Below are 14,717 nucleotides of genomic sequence, written 5' to 3' on the forward strand. Positions count from 1 at the left end.
TGCCTGTGTCTCTCCTCTCTCACTCACACACACACTCTCTCTCTCACACTTCAAATGTTGCTCAGCCAGCCCCCACTCAACTTTTTTTCTGTGCTCTGGCAACCTGGATGCTGTTTCCTTCCCCTGCAGTTTTAGAGGCAGACAGACTGACTCTAGTGACCCAATACCCTGGCTAGGTTTCTGTACTCATTCTGCCTGCTGAGATATAACCTACTGCAGTGAAGTGGCTTTTAGGCAGAAAGTGGGGGCTACAAAGGGCTCCGTCAGTCAGCCTCCTGTTGTCATATCTGCGATCCCAAGCCAAACAAAGCAAAACCACAGCCAAACGTAATGGATCTGTCTGGGACATCCCTTGGGCTTTCTTCTAATCTAGGCTCTGCCGCCATTTGCCTGCCGGATGACCTTGGGAGAGTCCCTTGACTTCTCTGTGCCTCACTTCCGCATCGGTAAAAAGGGGATTCAATACCTTTCATTCATTCATTCATATTTATTGAGCGCTTACTGTGTGCAGAGCACTGTACTAAGCGCTTGCGAAATACAAATCGGCAACGTATAGAGACGGTCCCTACCCAACAACAGGCTCATGGTCTAGAAGGGGGAGACAGACAACAAAACAAAATATATTAACAAAAAATAAATACAATAGTAAATATGTACAAGTAAAATAGAGTAATAAATCTGTACCAGCATCTGTACAGGGGCTGTGGGGAGGGGAAGGAGGTAGGGCGGGGGGGATGGGGAGGGGAGAGGAAGGAGGGGGCTCAGTCTGGGAAGGCCTCCTGGAGGAGGTGAGCTCTCAGTAGGGATTTGAAGGGAGGAAGAGAGCTGGCTTGGCGGATGTGCGGAGGGAGGGCATTCCAGGCCAGGGGGAGGACGTGGGCCGGGGGTCGATGGCGGGACAGGCGAGAACGAGGTACAGTGAGGAGGTTAGCGGCAGCAGAGGAGCGGAGGGTGCGGGCTGGGCTGTGGGAGGAGAGAAGGGAGGTGAGGTAGGAGGGGGCGAGGTGATGGACAGCCTTGAAGCCGAGAGGGAGGAGTTTTTGCTTGATTCGAAGATTAACAGGCAACCACTGGAGGTTTTTGAGGAGGGGAGTGACATGCCCAGAGCGTTTCTGTACAGAGATAATCTGGGCAGCAAAGTGAAGTATAGACTGAAGTGGGGAGAGACAGGAGGATGGGAGATCAGAAAGGAGGATGATGCAGTCATCCAGCCGGGATAGGATGACAGATTGAACCAGCAAGGTAGTGGTTTGGACAGAGAGGAAAGGGCAGATCCTGGCAATGTTGCAGAGGTGAAACTGGCAGGTTTTGGTGATGGATTGGATGTGTGGGGTGAACGAGAGAGCGGAGTCGAGGATGACACCAAGTTTGCGGGCTTGTGAGACGGGAAGGGTGGTAGTGCCGTCCACAGTGACGGGAAAGTCAGGGAGAGGACAGGGTTTGGGAGGGAAGATAAGGAGCTCATACCTGCTCTCCCTCACCCCAAAGACCGTGAGCCCTGTATGGGATAGGATCTGTGCCTGATCCGACTGATCCCAGTGCTTGGCACATAAATACCACACTATTATTATCGGTCTGCTGGGGCAATGCTGCAAAAAGCAGTCTCTTCAAATGGAATGACAGGAACTCTCTGCCTCTGGGGAAAATGGTGCTATCTGGGCTTTCTGGGCATCTGGGTCCCTGTACCACCCTGCATCTCCCACTTCAGCGTGGAAATTATTCACATTTTGGAAGAAATCAGATGAGAAGCAGCATGGTTTAAGGGAAAGAGCATGGGCTTGGGAGTCAGAGGACGTGGGTCTAATCCCAGATTGAGCCCCCTCCTTCTTCTCCCCCTCCTCCCCCTCCCCATCCCCCCGCCTTACCTCCTTCCCCTCCCCACAGCACCTATATATATGTATATATGTTTGTACATATTTATTACTCTATTTTACTTGTACATATTTATTCTATTTATTTTATTTTGTTAATATGTTTTGTTTTGTTGTCTGTCTCCCCCTTCTAGACTGTGAGCCCACTGTTGGGTAAGGACCGCCTCTGTTGCCAACTTGTACTTCCCAAGCGCTTAGTACAGTGTTTTGCACACAGTAAGCGCTCAATAAACACGACTGACTGACTGAATGAATGAATAATCCTGGCTCTGCCACTTGTCAGCTGTGTGACCTTGGACAAGCCACTTCACTTCTCTGTGCCTCAGTTACCTCATCTGTAAAATGGGGATTAAAACTGGGAGCCCCGCATGGGACAACCTGATTACCCTGTAATAATAATAATAATAATGATAATAATAATAATGGTATTTGTTAAGCGCTTACTATGTGCCAAGCACTGTTCTAAACACTGGGGGGGATACAAGGTAATTAGGCTCACAGTCTTAGTCCCCATTTTACAGATGAGGAAACAGACACAGAGAAGTTAAGTGACTTGCCCAAAGTCACACAGCTGACCAGCGGCAGAGCCGAGATTAGAACTTATGACCTCTGACTTCCAAGCCCTTGCTCTTTCCACAGAGCCACGCTGCCATCTACCCCAGTGCTTAGAACAGTGCTTGGCACATAGTAAGTACTTAATACCATCATCATTATTATTATCATTACTTATGCTAGTAAATAATGACAGTCATTATGAGCTTTAAGAAAATGAATCTTGAGAAGGACACACAAGCAGGAGAATCCATTAGAGGGGCAGAATATTGTTTCAGCTACCTGTGAAGGGACCGGGGGCCAAGCTGTAGGAGCCAAAGCTATGAGGGGAAGTGATCAAATGCCTCCTTCCTAACAGGAGCTATCATCATCATCATCGTCATCATCATCAATCGTATTTATTGAGCGCTTACTATGTGCAGAGCACTGTACTAAGCGCTTGGGAAGGACAAATTGGCAACATATAGAGACAGTCCCTACCCAACAGTGGGCTCACAGTCTAAAAGGGGGAGACAGAGAACAAAACCAAACATACTAACAAAATAAAATAAATAGAATAGATATGTACAAATAAAATAAATAAATAGAGTAAAAAATATGTACAAACATATATACATATATACAGGTGCTGTGGGGAAGGGAAGGAGGTAAGATGGGGGGATGGAGAGGGGGACGAGGGGGAGAGGAAGGAAGGGGCTCAGTCTGGGAAGGCCTCCTGGAGGAGGTGAGCTCTCAGCAGGGCCTTGAAGGGAGGAAGAGAGCTATCAATCCCAGCTCCCTGCACAGCATGCCATGTCTTCAGGCTCAGCCTTCAGGCTGTGGGCGGGAGGAATGGGTTGCCCCGGGGCCCTTGCTGCTGGCCCCCCAGGGCCCTGTGTTTTGCTCAATTAACACAACAACAAATAACTCTGCAGAGCCATCTTACCTCATAGGCTCCCTTCTTCCCCACGCCCATGGGACTTTTCCCCATCCAAACCCTCGGCCAAGGTGCGGCTTGGAGGATGGTGAGGTGGAAAAGGGGAACTCTCTGTTCGCTGATCCACTGACCTCCCCATCTTGGCCACCCCGCCCTGCTGATGGTCACCATCATCATCATCATCATCAATCGTATTTATTGAGCGCTTACTATGTGCAGAGCACTGGACTAAGCGCTTGGGAAGGACAAATTGGCAACATATAGAGACAGTCCCTACCCAACAGTGTGCTCACAGTCTAAAAGGGGGAGACAGAGAACAAAACCAAACATACTAACAAAATAAAATAAATAGAATAGATATGTACAAATAAAATAAATAAATAGAGTAAAAAATATGTACAAACATATATACATATATACAGGTACTGTGGGGAAGGGAAGGAGGTAAGATGGGGGGGATGGAGAGGGGGACGAGGGGGAGAGGAAGGAAGGGGCTCAGTCTACGGGAGAAACGAGCGACCATCAGCAAGGACAGGGCAGCTCTCCTGGTCCGCCACCCGATTATTCCTGGATGACTGGGGCCCGGCCAGGCCTTGGGAAGAAAGCTTCCATCCTGCCAATGGTGGATCCTGAAGGGGCAATGCTTCCTCCAGCTGATCTGCTGTTGGGTGAATCGGTTCCTCCTGGACACTGAGATCTAGCCTTAGTCTGACAACGTCAGGGCCCGGGGGCTCTTCTCCCGTCCCCTACAGTGATTTCAGATGATGGACTCCTGAAGGCTAGAACTGATGTCACCTCTGCCACAGTCAAAACAAAATTCCTTGGCTCCGAAAACAACCTTACTGAGAGACTCTAATGCAATTATTGTAAATGGAACAAACTAGTACTTGATGACCCATCAGAATTGAATGGAAATGATACAGACTTTGGAAGAAATCAGATATGCCGGTGAATAATAACGGTCATTATGAGTTTTAAGAAAATTAATCTAGAGAAGAACAAACGTGCTCTATTTTCTCCCACAAATCAACCTAGCCTGGGGGGAATGATGGCAGGAAACAACTATGCCCGACTCCCGCCGCGCCCCCCACCCCCCATCGCTTCACTTTCTCACTGAGATGCTGCCAAGGCTCTGAGTTTGGGCCTCTTAAGACCTCATTCCTAAGGGTTTCCTTCCTAAGGGAAAGGGGGGAAAAAAAAATCACACGATGCAACGTAAAAGAAAACAACAGTATTATCTTACCTGTTGGGTCAGAACTTTTTAGCGTGAGCTCGTATGTTAAATCTGAAAAAGAAACGCCAGTTGTTACTTCGTTGGGGAAGGCGGGTGGCTGGGGAGGGAAGCTCAGGAAAGTTAAAAGTCGCCCCTAGTTCAGATCCTTTCTCCGCTGTTTACCTCCAGAGACAACTAACCCAGGGAAACAAAATGCCAGTGGCACCACAGCCTGTGTGTGAGCAATAGAAACAGTTTAGCCTTGTACTTCCCAAGCGCTTAGTACAGTGCTCTGCATATAGTAAGCGCTCAATAAATACGATTGATGATGATGATGATGATTTAGAGCTGGTACTACCTTCAGTGTGACCCCAATTATCTTCTTCCCTCCCCATCTCCTGCAGTAGCACCACCACCCCCGCCCCCCACCCTGGTGAAAACAGACTTAACTGGGTCTTCACTTCGGTTAAAGGTTCCAAAATGACAGCCAGACTTTAAATCAACCAGACGAATTTTGTTTCACCTGGCAAATGGACTGTTCTCCCTTCTCCCCTTGATGATGTGCCCGACTCGGGGCCAAACGCAGGTCCTCGTTTGCTGCCAAAATGACCGGCTCCTCACCTGACTTCTAAGGTCACACTGAGGGAGCTGAAGGAGCCAGGCGGCCCAGGATGGCTCAGTATGCCCCCCACCCCATGGTCTTACCGGTACAGTGCTGCTGTAGTCTTCTGATCTCTGCATGCAGACCCTTCAGTGTGCTGGCGTGTTCCCGCTGAAGAAATAATAGGTTCTTCTGGGCGCTGTGCAATTGGTTCTCGAGGTTGGAGGTTGCCATGATGACATCCAGATGACCTACAACTGATGACAGCAAGCGGTGACATCCGTGGGTAAATGGGAGTCAGGGAAGGTGGCAGGGGTGCACGTGAGGAAAGCAGCGTGGCTCGGTGGAAAGGGCCCGGGCTTTGGAGTCAGAGTTCATGGGTTCGAATCCCGGCTCTGCCGATTGTCAGCTGTGTGAATTCATCATCATCATCCTCATCAATCGTATTTATTGAGCGCTTACTGTGTGCAGAGCACTGGACTAAGCGCTTGGGAAGTACAAGTTGGCAACATATAGAGACAGTCCCTACCCAACAGTGGGCTCACAGTCTAAAAGGGGGAGACAGAGAACAAAACCAAACATACTAACAAAATAAGATAAATAGAATAGATATGTACAAGTAAAATAAATGGAGTAATAAATATGTACAAACATATATACACATATGCAGGTGCTGTGGGGAAGAGAAGGAGGTAAGATGGGGGGGATGGAGAGGGGGACGAGGGGGAGAGGAAGGAAGGGGCACTTCTCTGTGCCTCAGTTACCTCATTTGTAAAATGGGGATTAAGATTGTGAGCCCCCCATGGGACAACCTGATCGCCTTGTAACCTCCCCAGCGCTTAGAACAGTGCTTTGCACATAGTAAGCGCTTAATAAATGCCATCATTATTATTCTCTGGGCCTCAGTTACCTCATCTGGAAAAGGGGGATGAAGACTGTGAGCCCCACGTGGGACAACCTGATCACCTTGTATCCCCCCCAGCGCTTAGAACAGTGCTTCGCACATAGTGAATGCTTAACAAATGCCATCATTATTTATTTATTATTCTAATCCGCGAAGAGGTGGGTTGACAAATTTAGGCAAATCTGGCTTTGCCGATGGCCACCGGGCCTGGAATGGGGGCAGGCAGGGGACCGTTTGTGGTTGGCACAGCAAAAGGGATCGGCTTCTGACAAATCTTGTCCAAGAAAAATAGGCAAAGAACATCCCCTCTTCCTCCCTGTTGGCAACTCTGGGGCTTAACAGACGTGGCTAATTATCTGGGGGTGCCAGTGCTCTTCCTGGCCGCCCTCCTACTTAGACCTTCAGTTCGATGAGGGACCGGGACTGTGTCCAACTAGATTAACTTGAATCTACCCTATCGCTCAGAACAGTCCATCAATCAGTGGTATTTATGGAGTGCTTACTGTGTGCAAAACACTGTGGCTTACAAGAGTTCACATGGGGCTCACAGTCTTAATCCCCATTTTACGGATGAGGTGACTGAGGCCCAGAGAATAATAATAATGATGGCATTTATTAAGTGCTTACTATGTGCAAAGCACTGTTCTATGCGCTGGGGAGACTTGCCCAAGGTCACACAGCAGACGAGTGGCGGAGCTGGGATTAGAACCCAGGCCCTTCCAACTCCCGGGCCTATGCTCTATCCACTAAGCCACACTGCTTCTGCTTCTACTCACATCCTCTGTGCTTCTGTATATCTTGTATTATCGATTGCACATTATTCATTCAGTTATTTCACCCTGAAATATTTGTTCATCCTCCTGCTCCTATTTGTACATTATTTATGCCAGCCTTTCTTCCCATTTAGACCGTACGCCCCTCTGGGGCCGGGAATTTGTCTCTCATATCCACTGTACTCCCCCAAGCATTTAGTACAGTGCTCTGCTCACAGTGATACTCACTAAATATTACACAGATATTACACACAAATATTGCAATTAAATATTACACTAAATATTACACTAAGTTACTATGGACAGTAGTATACGCAAATATTGACAATATTACACACAAATATTACAATTAAATATTACACTAAATATTACACTGAATTACTATTGACAGTAGTAGTAACAGATGCCATGGATGAACCTTTCCGGGGGAGGAGCCTATAATTCTGCAAGGCATTCGTGGCTTCTTCTGCATGCAATTTCGCCTACTGGCAACTGGGCCCTGCTCCCGCAATCTGTGGGCTCTTTCATTCATTCATTCAATCGTGTTTACTGAGCGCTTACTGTGTGCAGAGCACTGTACTAAGCGTTTGGGAGAGTACAACAGTAAACAGACACATTCCCTGCCCACAAGGAGCTGGCAGTGTTCCCACGGATCTTCAGGGATTGGCTAGGTAAATTACATCCCCTCAGGCAACTGTGGATAGACTTCCTGGTGCTTTAATTGCAGACGTGGTCGGGCGTGGGTGGTATGAACAATTCCACTTCTTTGGCAGGGGTTTTCCCTACCAATTGCCCGTGAGTACCGAGGGACGATTTTATCACGGATCTTTGTTGAAGCCTCACTGTGAAAGTCCAAAGGCTGCCGTTTCATTCCCTGTTTCTATGGGAACGGATGCCGGATTCCCCCCGAAACGGGCAGGGGACTTTGTGCGATCATTGGGCATCTATTCCCACGGAAACGAGAAACTAAACATGTGAGGGAGCCAGCTCGAGGAATGACTTATTGTTTCTACAGTTCTCGATTTCCATACCAGAAGGCTAAGGCATTGGCCCCCGATAAAAATTTGCCAGAACTGGACTAATAACCTAAGACAGTAGGAAGACTGCCATAATAATCGGTCCAGAGGGTAAAAGGCGCACACCAAAAATTTGAAGCCGGGCCTTAGGGGTGGGCAATGGCAGAATCGGTGTTTTACGGAAATCACCGTGACTGCACCTTACAGCAGCCGGGAGACCGAGGACATGCCTCGGTTGGAACCAAATCTCTCTGCGGCAACCACAAGGTTACTTTATACTGGTCCTTGGGGCCAGGCGCTGGTTTTTAAATGGAGGGCTGTGGCCTTGGGGCACCATTACCTTGTCAATATCACCACTGCATTACCTCTAAATGGATGCTGCTTTGTCTGAAAACTGGGTTTGGGCAGATAAAAGCTTTACTGCATCATCCCACTGCCCACGTGTCTGTTCACTGGTTGCATTTTGGGGGAGGATAAAGCCAATATAAGGAATGTTCCCAGGTACTCGGGAGTTTTGGTGGCAGAGTTTAGGTACTTGAGAGAGTATCTGTTTGAGATTTCAGGAAAAAGGCTAAATAAAGAGGAAGGAGAAAGGGCAGACAAGTCTGTGGACATTCGGTCCTTAGCAGGGCTTTAATGGCTTAAAAGAAGACAACCAGATTCCCGTGAACTGGGGCCAGACAAGCACTGAACCCCTGCCTGCTTTCCCCACTGCCAGGCTACTTACTACTATTACTATAATTACTAGTACTATTACTAATAGTATTTATTAAGTGCCTACAATATGCCACCCACTGTATCAATCTCAGGCACCATCAAATCTGAGAGCTTCTGAGGTTGATGAGATTTCTTAGGCCTAAGTCCCACGGAATTAGTGAGGTTTCTCAGAACAACTAGATACAGGCTGCATCCATGACCGTTAAAAAATGTAGAGTTGTTTCAAACATACTGACAAATAGAAAAGTCTTAAGAAGAAAAGTTTCCCATATCAGTAACAATTTGAATTCACAAGTTTAACAATCCAAATTCAATCTACTGAATTTCTATTGAAACTTTTATCTGCAAGGACAGTAGAAGTTACAATCAATGGTATTTACTGAATGCTTACTGTGTGCCGAGCACTGTACTAAGCCTTTGTACAATATAACAGTGTTGTTAGGCATGTTCCCTGCCCAAAAGAGGCAGCCAGCCTGGTGGAAAAAGCACGGGCATGGGAGTCAAATCCAACAATTACTCTCCTCCCTTCAAAGCCTTATTGAAGGCACATCTCCTCTGAGAGGCCTTCCCAGATTAAGCCGCACTTTTCCTCATCTCCCATTCCCTTCTGCAATGCCCTAACTTGCTCCCTTTGCACTTCCCCGTCCCAGCCCCACAGTACTTATGTACATATCTGTAATTTCATTTACAATAATAACATTTTAAGTGCTTACTATGTGCCAAGCATTGTTCTAAGCGCTGGGGTAGATACATGGGAATCAGGTTGTCCCACGTGGGGCTCACAGTCTTAATTTTACAGATGAGATAACTGAGGCACAGAGAGGTTAAGTGACTTGCCCAAGGTCACAAAGCAAATGATTTCTGTCTCTCCCCCTCTAGACTGTAAGCTCGTTGTGAGAAGGGAATGTGACTGTTTATTGCTGTATTGTACTCTCCCAAGCGCTTAGTACAGTGCTCTGCACACAGCAAGCACTCAATCCCGGTTCCGCCAGTTGTCAGCTGTGTGACTTTGGGCAAGTCACTTAACTTCTCTGTGCCTCAGTTCCCTCATCTGGGGGTTAAGACTGTGAGCCCCCCGTGGGACAACCTGATCACCTTGTAACCTCCCCAGTGCTTAGAACAGTGCTTTGCACATAGCAAGTGCTTAATAAATGCCATTATTATTATTATTAATAATAAATACAACTGAATGAATGAATGAATGAGTCAGGACCTGGGACCTAATCCCGGCTCTGCCAATTGCTTACACTGTAACCACGGGCAATTCAATTTCTCTGTGCTTCAGTTACTTCCGCAGAAAAATGGGGATTAAATACAAGTTCTCCCCCTCCCTCTGACTGTGAGCCCCGTATGTATTGGCTTGGATCAATCTCGGCATTAAGAACAGTGCTTGACAAATACCACAAAAATATCGCAGGTGGAAAATGCCAGTAACTTTAAGAAGAGTTTAGATGAATCTCTGGGTACCTGGTCCAAAATGGCCTTCTAGAGGGAAAGGTTAGAGGCTTGTGGAGGGTTTAAATAGATTTATGGTCTCTGATAGGTGTGTGCAGGGAAAGATTTGGGATGTTGAGTGGCTTCATCTTAAATCCTGAGGTCAGTGGGAGTCAGCAGACAACTACCACAGCCTTTCCTTTGGTCCTGCCGTCTGAGATCGGATATTGGGCTGCGGGGAGGATTGTTCTGACCCAATATGACACGGTTTCTGTGAACATTGCTCAAGGTCACATTGCAAGCCAGGAATATGAACCCGGACTCCAAGCATCACTTCCTCTTCCTCTCTCACAAAGCAATCCACCTGAACTAACAATAGTGAAATGGGGCAAGGAAATTCAGGGCAGGACTTTTATCCGTTCTGTGCTTCTCCCAGAGGGATTTCGGGGAATCAACCAAACAACCAATGGGTCGATTTATTAAGCATCTTCTGCCTGCAGAGTACTGTACAAAGTGTTTGAGCGAGTGCAGCTGAATTAGTAGACATGAGCCTTGCCCTCGGGAAGCTTAGAGTCTAGCAGATTTCCCTCCACCTACCAAATGTAGGCACTGAATTTTGCACTGCTATCTGCAGCCTTTAAGAGAAGCGTTTCATTGCAAGTAGGAATGCTACGTAGAGTTGGAGACCTGATAGATTACACAGAAAAGGAAAATTTACCAGGATTTTTAAAATGTGGAAACACTTGATATTCGCCCCACCCTACCTATGTACATCTCTTTAAATTATGTATTATAAATTACTTATTTTAGTCATATAAATGTCTGTCTCCCCCTCTAGACCGTAAGCTCATTATGGGCAGGGAACGTACAAAGTGCTTAGTACAGTGCTCTGCACATAGTAAGGACTCAGTACATATGATTAATTGATTGGCTGATAGGGGCATAAAGTGCCCAAGAGAAAAGTAGAGAGGTGCTACTTTTGTCCACCTTTCTCTCTGACCTTTCCCTCTGCATAAGGCCCGCTTGACCACTCTGGGTGTGCCCAATGGGTTAATTGACTCAACTTGAGTAGCCAAGTTACATCTCAGTCAAGCATAATACAACATAGGAAAACCATGCCCTTGAACAGGACTAAACAGGAAATGCCCCAGGGACTCACTGCTTTCTATCCCACAGTATTTCTTCTATTGCATTGTTCTGATCATTATGAATGCCGTACTAATGGTACATAAAGAAGCTCTGTATTGCTTGAAGTTGAGCTGGCCTTGACTAGCAGGGGAATCTGTGCCGCTCAACGCCTCTCCCTACTAGTGCTGGATGAAGCACAAGTAGTAATAAAACTTGTCTCTGAACACAACACAGAGTCTGTAAAGTTTCTCTTCCACAGAGGGGAGAGAAGAAATCTTACCGTGACTTCAGATTTTGCAATCTCAGAGTCTATAAATCATGCGAAAGCTGAAAAACAGTGGATTAGTGGCTAGAAAATTCTACCTGTCTAAAGTAGAATTTCTCAGCTCAAGGAGAAGGGGAAATTTAGAAATGCAGCTTGGCCTACTGGATATAGTATGAGCCTGAAAGTCAGAAGGACGTGGGCTCTAATCCCAGATGTGCTGTGTATCTGCTTTGTGATCTTGGGAGAGCCTACCTCACTTCTCTGTGCCTCAGTTACCTCATCAGTAAAGTGGAGATTAAGACTGTGAGCCCCATGTGGGACATGGACTGTGTCCAACCTCGTTAGCTTGGTACGGTGCCTGGAACACAGAGAGCGCTTAAATACCATAAAATCCACCCCACCCCCCCAAAACCTAGTTCTGGTGCAATCCCGATCTGCGTCGCGATACATCTCTGGGACCAGAACCTGACTTGACGAAGTGGAAAGAAGCACTTCAAAATTAAGAGGATTTTCACATTTCTAATCTAGGAACTGATCACAGCTCTCCACCTAAGCAAGACTGCCGTGGTCCTGGGTTATCTTAGGTGTTTTCTACCACCGGACACTTATTTCCATGAAGTTGTCTTGAGACTTCTGGATGTACAATATCTATGATAGGTTAAAAAATGTGAAACATTAACTTTCCCAGTTACTCAGAATCTGGTAAATTAGTTTACTTTCCTGTTCATGGTGGAACTCTGAGCCTGGACCTCTCTCCTAACCTGCTTCCAGGACATCTGGCCTGCTGATGCGTCAAGCTCAACATGCTGCTAAACTGTAAGTTCCGTAAGGGCAGGGGTTTTGTCTACAAACTCTAGTGTACTACCCCAAGCTCTTAAAATTGATCGCTCAGTGGTATCTACTGCTCATTTATTGTGTGCAGAGCATGATACTGAGTGCATGAAAGCGTACAACAGAGTTGGTAGATATGTTATCTGCCCACAGTGAGCTTACTGTTCTGTCCAAAATAAGCACTCAATAAATACTGATTGATTCCAAAATTGAGCACTGCATCTTCCTTCCCAGCTCCTGGAGGTCAGCAAGGGAGGTGGACTTGGAAGATATGATCCCTGACTTCAAGGAGTTCATGGTCTAGTGAGGGAGATGGTCATTTAAATACATTAGAGGTAGAGGAAGTGGAAGACTGTACGAAGATGTACCTACGTGCTGTGGGGCTGGGGGTGAAGTATCAAAGTGATGAAGGGGTACACTCCAAGTTCATAGGCGATGTAGAGGGGAAGGCAAATAGGGTGGGGTAATAAAACTCCTCACTCCTGGCTTCAAGGCTGTCCATCCCCTCGCCCTCTCCTACCTCACCTCCCTTCTCTCCTTCTCCAGCCCAGCCCGGACCCTCTGCTTCTCTGCCGCTAACCTCCTCACTGTATCTCGTTCTCGCCTGTCCCACCATCAACCCCCGGCCCACGTCCTCCCCCTGGCCTGGAAAGCCCTCCCTCCCCACATCTGCCAAGCTAGCTGTCTTCCTCCCTTCAAAGCCCTATTGAGAGCTCACCTCCTCCAAGAGGCCTTCCCAGACTGAGCCCCCCTTTTTCCTCTCCTCCTCCCCATCCTCCCCACCCTACCTCCTTCCCCTCCCCACAGCACCTGTATATATGTTTGTACAGATTTATTACTCTATTTTACTTCTACATATTTACTATTCTATTTATTTTGTTAATGATGTGCACCTAGCTTTAATTCTATTTGTTCTGACGACTTGACACCCGTCCACGTTTTGTTTTGATGTCTGTCTCCCCCTTCTAATAATAATAATAATAATAATAATAATAATAATGTTGGTACTTGTTAAGTGCTTACTATGTGCCAAGCACTGTTCCAAGCGCTGGTGTAGATACAAGGTGATCAGGTTGCCCCACGTGGGGCTCACAGTCTTCATCCCCATTTTACAGATGAGAGAACTGAGGCCCAGAGAAGTTAAGTGACTTGCCCAAGGTCACACAGCTAAGTGGCGGAGCAGGGATTTGAACCCACGACCTCTGACTCCAAAGCCTGTGCTCTTTCCACTGAGCCATGCTGCTTCCTTCTAGACTGTGAGCCTGTTGTTGGGTAGGGACCGTCTCTATATGTTGCCGACTTCTACTTCCCAAGTGCTTAGTACAGTGCTCTGCACACAGTAAGCACTCAATAAATACGACTGAATAAGGAGTTAGGGAAGGCACTTGCTATATCCCCAATTGTCTATTGCATCAGCCTCCTTGCAGACCTCCTTGCCTCCAGTCTTGGCCTTCTCCACTCCGTGATTCACTTTGCTCCTCAAAAACCATTCCACTTACATCGAGCAGGAATTTCTGTCAGTTGGTTTGAAGGCAATCAGTTGTCTTGCTCCCCTCCCTTTTTACACCCCATCTCGCACGCTTCATTCCTCTCGAGCCAACCTAATTCATTCACTCATTCAATCGTATTTATTTAGCGCTTACTGTGTGCAGAGCACTGTATTAAGCGCTAGGGAAGTACAAGTTGGCAACATACAGAGAAGGTCCCTACCCAACAGTGGGCTCACAGTCTAGAAGGGGGAGACAGAGAACAAAACATATTAGCAAAATAAAATAAATAGAATAAATATGTACAAATAAAATAGAGTAATAAATACATACAAACATATATACATATATACAGGTGCTGTGGGGAGGGGAAGGAGGTAAGCTGGGGGGATGAGGAGGGGGAGAAGGGGGAGACTGCACCTCATTCTTGTCTCTCTTGCCATCAACCTCTTGCTCACATCCTTCTTTCTGCCAGAAAGGGCAGACACTACTCTCCTCATCTTCGAAGTCCTTTAGAAATCACATTTCCTGCAGGAGCCCCTCTCTCATTAATCTCTCATCTCCCCACCTTAATAATAATAACAATGGCATTTATTAAGCACTTACTATGTGCAAAACACTGTTCTAAGCACTGGTGAGGTTACAAGGTGATCAGGTTGCCCCACGGGGGGGGGGGGGGGGGGGCTCACAGTCTTAATCCCCATTTTACAGATGAGGTAACTGAGGCCCAGAGAAGTTAAGTGACTTGTCCAAAGTCACACAGCTGACAATTGGCACCCCACTACTACTTCAGCACTTCCATATCACCCAGTCACTGCCACCAACATTGCACTTACGTATATATTTCCTTCCTCTCCCCCTCGTCCCCCTCTCCATCCCCCCGATCTTGCCTCCTTCCCTTCCCCACAGCACCTGTATGTATGTATATATGTTTGTACATATTTATTACTCTATTTTACTTGTACATATCTATCCTATTTATTTTATTAAATTAGTATGTTTGGTTTTG

The 14,717-nt window shown here is 46.8% G+C and overlaps 1 protein-coding gene across 3 annotated transcripts in view; it reads right to left on the bottom strand.

The window, feature by feature from the left end:
* Positions 1-14,717, bottom strand: part of CCDC92 (coiled-coil domain containing 92) — a 58,880-nt gene that overhangs the window by 5,841 nt on the left and 38,322 nt on the right. For all 3 annotated transcript variants that reach the window (XM_038762292.1, XM_038762290.1, XM_038762291.1), the window contains exons 2-3: positions 5,258-5,410; positions 4,583-4,624 (exon numbers count right to left, since the gene is read on the bottom strand). In XM_038762292.1, the coding sequence (XP_038618220.1) occupies positions 4,583-4,624; positions 5,258-5,387 (172 nt within the window). In that variant the 5' untranslated portion in view covers positions 5,388-5,410. The remainder of the gene's footprint in view (positions 1-4,582; positions 4,625-5,257; positions 5,411-14,717) is intronic.

The sequence above is a fragment of the Tachyglossus aculeatus genome, chromosome 21 (genome assembly GCF_015852505.1).
Source record: "Tachyglossus aculeatus isolate mTacAcu1 chromosome 21, mTacAcu1.pri, whole genome shotgun sequence".
Lineage (NCBI taxonomy): Eukaryota > Metazoa > Chordata > Mammalia > Monotremata > Tachyglossidae > Tachyglossus > Tachyglossus aculeatus.